Source organism: Arachis ipaensis, chromosome B04 (assembly GCF_000816755.2).
Source record: "Arachis ipaensis cultivar K30076 chromosome B04, Araip1.1, whole genome shotgun sequence".
NCBI classification, from domain to species: domain Eukaryota; kingdom Viridiplantae; phylum Streptophyta; class Magnoliopsida; order Fabales; family Fabaceae; genus Arachis; species Arachis ipaensis.
The window spans coordinates 26,782,933-26,792,245 of record NC_029788.2 but is presented as its reverse complement, the minus strand read 5'-3'; the positions used below and the strand labels follow the sequence as shown (position 1 = coordinate 26,792,245).

Genomic DNA, 9,313 nt, shown 5'->3' with positions numbered 1-9,313 from the left:
ATTTAAATTATAGCTCGTTGAATCACTTTTTAAGTTAGCGGTTAACTTTTATTAGCAATCTAATAAACAGCAAGTTTAATTTAAATTATATATATTTTGAACTCCATTATTTAACTTATTTTTAGTAATATTTTTTTAGTGTCATTTTTTTGAGATCTAATATTCATATAATCATCATTAAAAATAATTATGAGTGTTGGGAAAACTCAACAAAGATTTAAATAAGAACCTGTCTAATAGCAGAAGCATCAAAAATAATTTTTTCGTAACTTGTGCGATTAAATAGGCAATACCAAAAATACTCCAAACAGCAAATATAGTGGCAGAAATTAAATAATCAGGCACCAGAATTTTAACGTGGAAAAATCTCCAAAAGAGGGATAAAAAACCCACGGGACTTAATTCAAAAAAATCTTCTACTATCAGAATAATGAGTATACAAACAGTCTTTCTAGTGACACTAAGGCATCTCAATAATCAACAAAATACATCATTAAAACTGGTGGAATCAACATAAATCCTCCACAAAGTGGGTATTTCAAATCAGACAAAAGAGAAAGCAATACAACTAGCAAGTTATATCCTAATGTTCATCTCTACACCAGGAATAACATACTAAAATTTCATAAGAAATGAAGCAAGTTTACCAATTCAATTGGATAAAAATGACTTGTCCTTTTCCCCCAAATTTCCTTCTTCTCTCCGCCGCCGAAGCAAGGCTTCGTTTCTTTCTTTTCATTCAAAGAATGAAGCTTCTCTTTTCTCTCTCCCGTGGCCTGTGCCACTTTCTTTCTTTATTTATTTATCTTTTAATTTTTAAAATTTTTAAAATATTTGTGGGCCCCACTTGGTTGGGACCCACTAACAAATCTCCCTCTCACCAACTCAAGTGGAGATAGGTTGCTCCATCAAGCCCGCCTTCTCTTTGTAGGAATCAAATTTCATTGTAGGTAAACTTAGTAATCATATCTGAACCATTATCATCAGTATGAATCTTCTCAAGTGCATATGACTTCATCTCAAGCACTTGTCGTATCCAATGATACCTCACCTCTATGTGCTTCGATCTGGAATGAAACGTAGGATTCTTACTGAGATGGATAGCACTCTGACTGTCACAAAATAACACAAACTTCTCTTGATTGATGCCTAACTCTTGTAGAAATTTCTTCTTCCATAAGAGTTCCTTAGAAGATTCAACAACAGCAATGTATTCTGCCTCTGTAGTAGACAAAGCAACACATTTCTGAAGTCGAGATTGCCACGACACAGCTCTCCCTGCAAAAGTCATCATATAACCAGAAGTAGACTTTCTTGAATAAAGATCCCCAGCCATATCTGTATCTGTGTAACCATCCAATAGAGGTTGGCCACTTCCAAAGCATAAACAAGCTCTAGAAGTACCATTAAGGTATCTGAGAATTCACTTCACTGCTTGCCAGAGTTCCTTGCCAGGATTAGACAGAAATCAACTAACAACTCCAATGACATGAGCAATATCTGGCCTAGTGCAAACCATAGCATACATCAAACTGCCAACCGCAGATGCATATGGAATCTTCTTCATTTCTGCTTTTTCTTTCTCACTTGTAGGACATTGCTGTGAACTTGGCTTGCAATGACTAGCAAGTGGAGTACTAACAGGTTTGGAATTACTCATGCTAAACTTCTCTAAAACCTTCTCAATATACTTCTGCTGTGACAACCACAGTTTTCCATTCTTCCTGTCACGAGTGATACTCATGCCAAGGATTTTTTTTGCAGGACCCAAATCTTTCATAGCAAAGGATCTGTTCAAGTCTTTCTTAAAATTTTCAATCTTCTTAGTGTCATGACCAACAATCAACATGTCATCAACATAAAGCAAGAGAATTATAAAATCACCATCAAAGAATTTCTTAACATACACACAATGATCAGAAGAAGACTTACTATACCCATGACCTTCCATGAAGGAATCAAACTTCGTGTACTACTGCCTTGGTGCTTGCTTCAACCGATATAAGCTCTTCTTCAACTTGCATACAAGATGCTCTTTTTCTTTAACCTCAAAACCCTCTAGTTGCTCCATATAAATTTTTTTATCTATGTCACCGTGAAGGAATGCAGTCTTCATATCAAGTTGCTCAACCTCTAAATTCAAGCTAGCCGTCAATCCAAGCACAACTCGAATAGGAGGACATCTTCACAACTAGAGAGAAAATCTCCTCAAAATCAATACCTTTCTTTTGCTCAAAGCCTTTCACAACTAATCGAGCTTTGTACCTTGGCCGTGAGACATTTTCATCTGCTTTCAATTTGAACACCCATTTATTCTTGAATGCTCTCTTACCCTTCGATAGCATCACCAATTCAAATGTATGATTCTCATGCAAGAATTTCATTTCTTCTTGCATGGCCTTCAACCAATCTTCCTTATGCTCATCAGACATAGCTTCCTGGTAGCTCTCTGGCTCCCTAGTCTCAATGTTCATCACATACTCATGAGGAAAGTATTTTTGAGAAGGACGATGCTCTCTAGTAGATCTTCTCAATTCAGGCTCAACTGGTGGTTCAGGTGAAATTTCTATATCTGGCACCTCAGGTTGAGGTGTAGGTTCATCATGCAAATCATCACCATCATTATCAACTTGTACATCTCCCCCATTAACAGGAGGTCTAGTGGAAGGACTAGGTTCATCATCAGCAGAACGTCTAACAGTTATTGTTGGCTTATTTGTCTTCTCAAGGTCTTCAAGAAAAAATCACATCTCGGCTTCTAATTATCTTCTTGCTCACAGGATCCCATAATCTGTAACCAAAGTCTTCATGACCATAACCCATGATGATACACTTCTTTGACTTTTCATAAAGTTTAGACCTTTCATCTCTTGGAATGTGAACAAAAGCCCTGCAGCCGAACACTCGCAAGTGACTATAGGAGACATTTTTTTCTCTCCAAACTTTTTCTAGAACATCACCATTTAGTGGAACTGAAGGAGAAATGTTGATCAAATATACTACAGTTCTCATCGCTTCATCCCAAAAGGATTTAGGCAACTTTGCATGAGATAGCATACATTTGACTCTATCATTGATAGTGCGATTCATTCTCTCTACAACTTCATTATGTTGAGGAGTCTTAGGAACCGTCTTCTCAAACTTGATCCCATGTCCTTTACAATACTCTTCAAACAGACCCCTGTATTCACCATCATTATCTGCTCGAACATATTTCAATTTTCTTTCTGTTTCTCTTTCAACACTTGCATGAAAGTGTTTAAAGATACCGAGCACATGGGCTTTAAATTTCAAAACAAAAGTCCACACTTTTCGAGAATAATCATCAATAAAAGTAACTAAATATGATGCACCACCTAGTGTCTTAGCATCCATAATGCAAACATCAGCGTGAACTAAATCTAGAACATGTGATCTCCTATGAGGTCCATAATTATGAAATGATACTCTAGCATGCTTTCCTACAAAACAATAAGTACAAGTATTTAAATTTGTACTTTTCACGGGAAGTGAGTGCTTTTTGACTAAGACGCTTAGTCCTTTCTTATTCAAGTGACCAAGACGTATATGCCACAAATCAGAAGATGAATCATCAGCTACATTCACATCTTCTTTGCACAACTTTGCTTGCAACCGGTAGAGAGGACTATTATTTTTTCTAGCAACAATGAGAGCCCCTTTGGTAATCTTGCATTTTTCACTACCAAAGGAAGTACAATTCTCCTCTTGATTCAATGCCTTCACTAAAATGAGATTGAACCGCATATCTGGCGCATGCCTAACATTTTTCAACTGCAACTTGCATCTCATGTTGGTTTCAAGCCACAAATCACCCCACACTAATGATATCACACACTCCTTTATCTCCCAATTTGATCTTGCCAAAATTTCTAGCAGTATAAGAAGTGAAAAATTCACGTTTCGGAGTGACATGACATGAGGCACCAGAGTCCATAATCCAAGTGGAATCATCACAGACAAGATTCACATAATTTTCATCATATGTGATAAGAACATCTTCATAAACAATAACAGCAGTTTCTTTATCACTATCTTTATCTTTGTCTTCATTTCTTCTCCTTGGTTGTTCTCTTTTCAAGAACCTACAACACCTCTTGATATGCCACGGCTTGCCACAATGGTGACAAATGAACTCCTTTCTTGACTTGTACTTTCCTCTTAACTTGCTTCGACTCTCTGACCTATCAGAACTGTGAGATGTTCTACTTTGACTTCTCCCTCGTGACTCTGAAACAAGTGCTTCTGACTTGGAGGAGGCATTAGCCAAACCTTGCTCTCTTCTTTTGGCTTCTTCATTCAGCATGCTCTCTTTAACCATTGCTAACGTCAACTTTCTATTTGGAGCTGAGATAGTCAGTGTCACAACCAGAACTTCCCAACTATTAGGCAAAGAGCTCAACAACAACAACGCTTGCAACTCATTATTCAAAGTGATTTCATTATTTGTTAGTTGGTTCACCGTCTCCTAAAAAATGCTCAAGTACTCCAACATTGATTTACCTTCAATATACTTCATATTGACAAGATTTCTAATCAAGAATGTTTTGTTTTGCACATTCTTCCTCTCATATAACTCCTTCAATTTGTTCCACATCTTCTCGGCATTAGTTTCAGTGTCAACATGTGGATACACACTAAGATCAAGCCATTGCCTAATCAAAGCAACTGCCTTCGGATTCAGCTTTTTCCATTCAGCATCAAATTTAGTACCTTTGGATTTATCCCCCTCCACAAGATCATACAAGTTCTTGCTATACAACCTATCTTCCATGAGGGTCTTTCAAATTGAATAGTTTTGGGAATTCAATTTGACCATATTCGGTCTATGAATATTTTCCTCTATTTAATCAGCACAGAAATAAATAACCAAAGCTCTAGATACCATTTTGTTGGGAAAACTCAACAAAGGTTCAAACAAGAACCTGTCTAATAGCTGAAGCACCAAAAATAAATTTTCCACAATTTGTGCGATTAAATAGGCAATACCAAAGATACTCCAAACAACAAATATAATGGTAGAAATTAAATAATCAGATACCAAAATTTTAACGTGGAAAAATCTCCAAAAGAGGGACAAAAAACCCACGGGACCTATTTCATAAAAAATTTCCACTATCAGAATAATGGGTATACAAACAGTCTTCCTAATAACACTAGAATATCACAAAAACTGATGAAATTAACATAAATTCTTCACAAAATGAGTATCTCAAATCAGACAAAAAAAAGACAATACAACTAATAAATTATATCCTAATATTTATCTTTATACTTGAAATAACATACTAAAATTTTATAAAAAAATAAAATAAATTTACCGATTCAATTAAATAAAAAATGACTTATCCTCCTCCAAATTTCTTTCTTCTCTTCGTCGCCGAAGCAGGACTTCGATTCTTTCTTTTCATTTAAAGAATAAAGCTTCTCTTTTCTCTCTCCCGTGGTCCGTGCCACTTTCTTTATTTATTTATTTATTTTTAATATTTTTATAAAATTTGTGGGCCTCACTTGATGGAGACCCGCCAACAATGAACAAGTAAAAATTATCTAGCTAACAATCTTTCTAATCTACTTTAAGTGGAACGTAAGCCAAAATCACTTTTTAATTTATGAATACTGAATAGCAAACTTCAAAATCTAATTTAACAGTGGTAAGTTGAAAATCTATGTGAGATTTTTAATATATGCATACCATTAGATTATATTTCTATAAATAATAATGTGAATCTTTTAATGAAAAAACTATTTTGACAATTTCACATTGTATTGATTAGTATTCCAAAATAAACACAAGAGAGAGACAGAACAATTAAGGTGATTGAATTTTTCTTTGAAGAATAGACCCAACTAGTATTTTTACTAGTAACATTATTACGGGAATATAAATCTTTTAAAATTACGTCGATTTTGGTATTATAGATTATGATATAAAAAATTTATAGCATTAAACTATTTTTATAAAATAGTCGTAAGGGACAAAAGTTTTCATTGGCTAAGAAGATCAGAGTCTTAAACAAAATTAAATAATAAATTTTTTTAGTTATTATTTTCAAATGAAAGAGTTTAATTTTTTTTACTTAATTTTAATATTTGTTATCTAAAATTTGAAAGAATTTAACGTGTATATTTTTATATTTAATTAGATATTAAGTTTATTGTACAAATAAAAATAATTAATTTTTATTTATATTTCAATTTTAGTATTTCAGTTTTAATTTTAATTTAATTTAAATATAAATAGAGAATGTTTTGTTGTATATTTTGATTGTCAAATTCGTAATTAGTCTTGACAATGATATATAAGAGAGATAGAGAAAGAAAGAGAAAAGAGGGGAGAGTTCCTTAATTTTGAAAGGAAAGATTTGATTTCAATTGCAATGAGAAAGTGACATGTGGCACATTTTGGTTTTAAAATTAGAGATATATAATAGATATAATAGAAATAGATTTTAATTTTAATTTAATTTAAATACAAATAGAGAATGTTATGTTGTATATTTTGATTGTTGAATTCGTAATTAGTCATTGACAATGATATATAAAAGAGATAGAGTGAATGAAGAAATGAGAGAGATAGAGAAAGGAAGAGAGAAGAGGGGAGAGTTCTTTAATTTTTGAGGAAAAGATTTGATTTCAATTGTAATGAGAAAATGACATGTGGTACATTTTGACTTTAAAATTAGAGAGATATAATAGATAATAAAATTAGAGAAATATAATAGATAATAGATAGATTAATTGAGTGCTTGATTTGTACTTGTGAGTGTCTGAGTTATCAATAATTAAATATATAACTACTCTTTGTGAATTGTGAATATGAATGAAAGGACAAAGAAAATGTTATTTGTATTATACATAATCACAGAGAATGGGGTGTATATATTGGCTGACTTAGAGACAAAAGATAAAATGAGAAAAAATAATTCTACTAAAAGTATACTAAAAAGATTAAGTGTCAAAAAAATCTTAAAAAATAAATTAGGCAAAAAAAAAACCCATACAAAAAATATATGAAATGTATAAGAAAAAACTCTTGCTTATCTCACTTAGTTTATGCATTTGGTAATTGGTACCATACACGGTTTTTCTCGTTCTTATAGATTTAGCAAGAATAATTTTAATCTTCTCTTGGAATATCAATTGCTATATATTTCGTTACTAAATAAATAACACAGTAATTAACCGTCAATGACTCATGTTAAAGAAGCATAAAAACTTAAATGAATTTTGCTATTTCGTACGATTATAAATTGAAACTTTTTTTATTAAAAATATAAAAAAAATTAACTTTTTAATGTATTTATTTGTCTTTATTAAAAGATAAAATTTAAATCTTTTTATTATTGATAATATTTTCATGTATTCTAAAAATACATGTTAACTAAATCCAAATTTAAAAAATACTCAAAAGAACAATAAATATCAAAATTACTCTTAATACAAGATATAATGAAATTGATCTTAGAAACTCTTATTTTCATATAGTATTAATTACTTTTCTTTTCATTTCTTAGAAGAGGAGTGCTAGGGGCCAGCATATTTTATGAGTTGTAGCCATCAATTAGCTATCAATAGTGTATTTAATGGTATGAGATTTCATCTAATGGTGGAAAATCACTCATTTTTATTTTGCTGGCTAAGTGCTGGCCAAATTTTAACAAATTTGCTGGCCCTAAACTTTTCCTTCTTAGAATACTTATTTTGGTTAACTAAAATTTTTAGGTAGAAGATAGAATATATATCTTATTTTTATCCTCATTTAACAATAATTGAATTTGATGTTCAAAAATACTTTGAACTTTAATTTGCAATATTCACATATCATGTAATTGATTACTTGATTGGTTGTGAATACACCGAGCATCTTTATCATAGAGATAATACTTGAAATGTACCCACAACCAACACTGGTTAGATTAGAGCACATGTCATGCAATACTATCTCTGTCCAATTTCTTTCAGAGTATGTGTGGAAGATTGGAACTGTCAAAGCATGGGTAATATTTATGGTCAAGAGTTATTGATTAGGATTCTTTTAATTCTGAGGGTTTTTTTTTTTTTTCAAATCAAAATTTATTTTTCCATTGCAAATTTTAAGATATATTGGAATACTAATTAAAATTTTGACGGTTTTCTGTATTTATTTCTTGTTTCTTTGATCTAAAATTGAGGTAACTGTAATTTTTAATAGGATGAATAAAAGTGATTTTATTAAGATTTAGGGACATAAAGTAATTAAGATGTATAAATTTTTTGAAAAAATTAAGCTACCTAATCCCTTAGCAGAGTAGACTAGTAGTACATAGTTGTTGCTATCAAGTATCAATATCATTGTAGCAGAGAGTAATCAATATTGAAATTTAATTGGAATTAAATGTAAAAACTGTTTTGGGTGATGCGGTGGCAGGACAAAAACATTGTGCTGACAAAGCCATTCTCGTTGGAGAAAGAATCGGATGGTGATTCTGATTATAGAGCTCCAAATCTTATGAAACGAATACTGAGTCTATTTAAGAATGTGCGGCCAGGATCTGATCTTACTCGCTTTCAGGCAAGTTCTTTTTCGCATTTATATTTATTTGTGAGTGATGATGTTCTATATTAGTCTTTATATTAGACATAACTCTAATGATTTGAAATATGTTGTAGTTAATATTTTTTGTAAGTTTAGTTTTTGCTAATTTTAATTTTAAAATTTCTTATTTAATTTAGTCAATAAAATATTTTACCTAAATAAACAAAAAATAATTAATACAACAATTTCTTATATCCAATATTGAATCAACAATTTGTATAAAATATATATTAAAAATACAAAAAACATATTAAAAATAAAATAAATTCTATATATATTTATATACAAATATATAATAACTGATTTTTTATGTATACATATTATTTTTGCCATATAAAATAAATGGTGAAATACAAAATATATATAACGTTTTTGTATACTTAATATTTATAAACGAATACATAACTATTAATTTGATATCTGATTTTTTATATACGCATAGCATTTTTGGATAATGCAAAGATAAAATTGTTTGCAGCTGCCAGCAGAGTTCAACATGCCAAAGTCACAACTCCAATGCTATGGTGAAGAGGTATATTGTGGTGGTTGTGACATGCTAAGCAGATGCAACAATGGAGAAAGTCCAGTTGATAGGTTCATATCAGTTGTAGCATGGAGCATTTCTACAAGACGCCCTGTCATTTTTGGAGTTGCTCCTTACAATCCCATTCTTGGAGAGACACACCATGTTTCCACACCAAATCTTAATGTCTTGCT

The 9,313-nt window shown here is 31.5% G+C and overlaps 1 protein-coding gene across 4 annotated transcripts in view; it reads left to right on the top strand.

Annotated features, from left to right (window-relative positions):
* LOC107637698 (oxysterol-binding protein-related protein 4C) overlaps positions 1 to 9,313 on the top strand; it is a 13,095-nt gene that overhangs the window by 1,419 nt on the left and 2,363 nt on the right. For 2 of the 4 annotated variants that reach the window (XM_021121037.1, XM_021121038.1), the window contains exons 2-3: positions 8,429 to 8,572; positions 9,075 to 9,313. In XM_021121037.1, coding sequence (XP_020976696.1) covers positions 8,429 to 8,572; positions 9,075 to 9,313 — 383 coding nt within the window. Of the gene's footprint in view, positions 1 to 8,428; positions 8,573 to 9,058 lie in introns of all 4 variants that reach the window. The other 2 variants (XM_021121039.1, XM_021121040.1) reach the window with 2 other exon arrangements.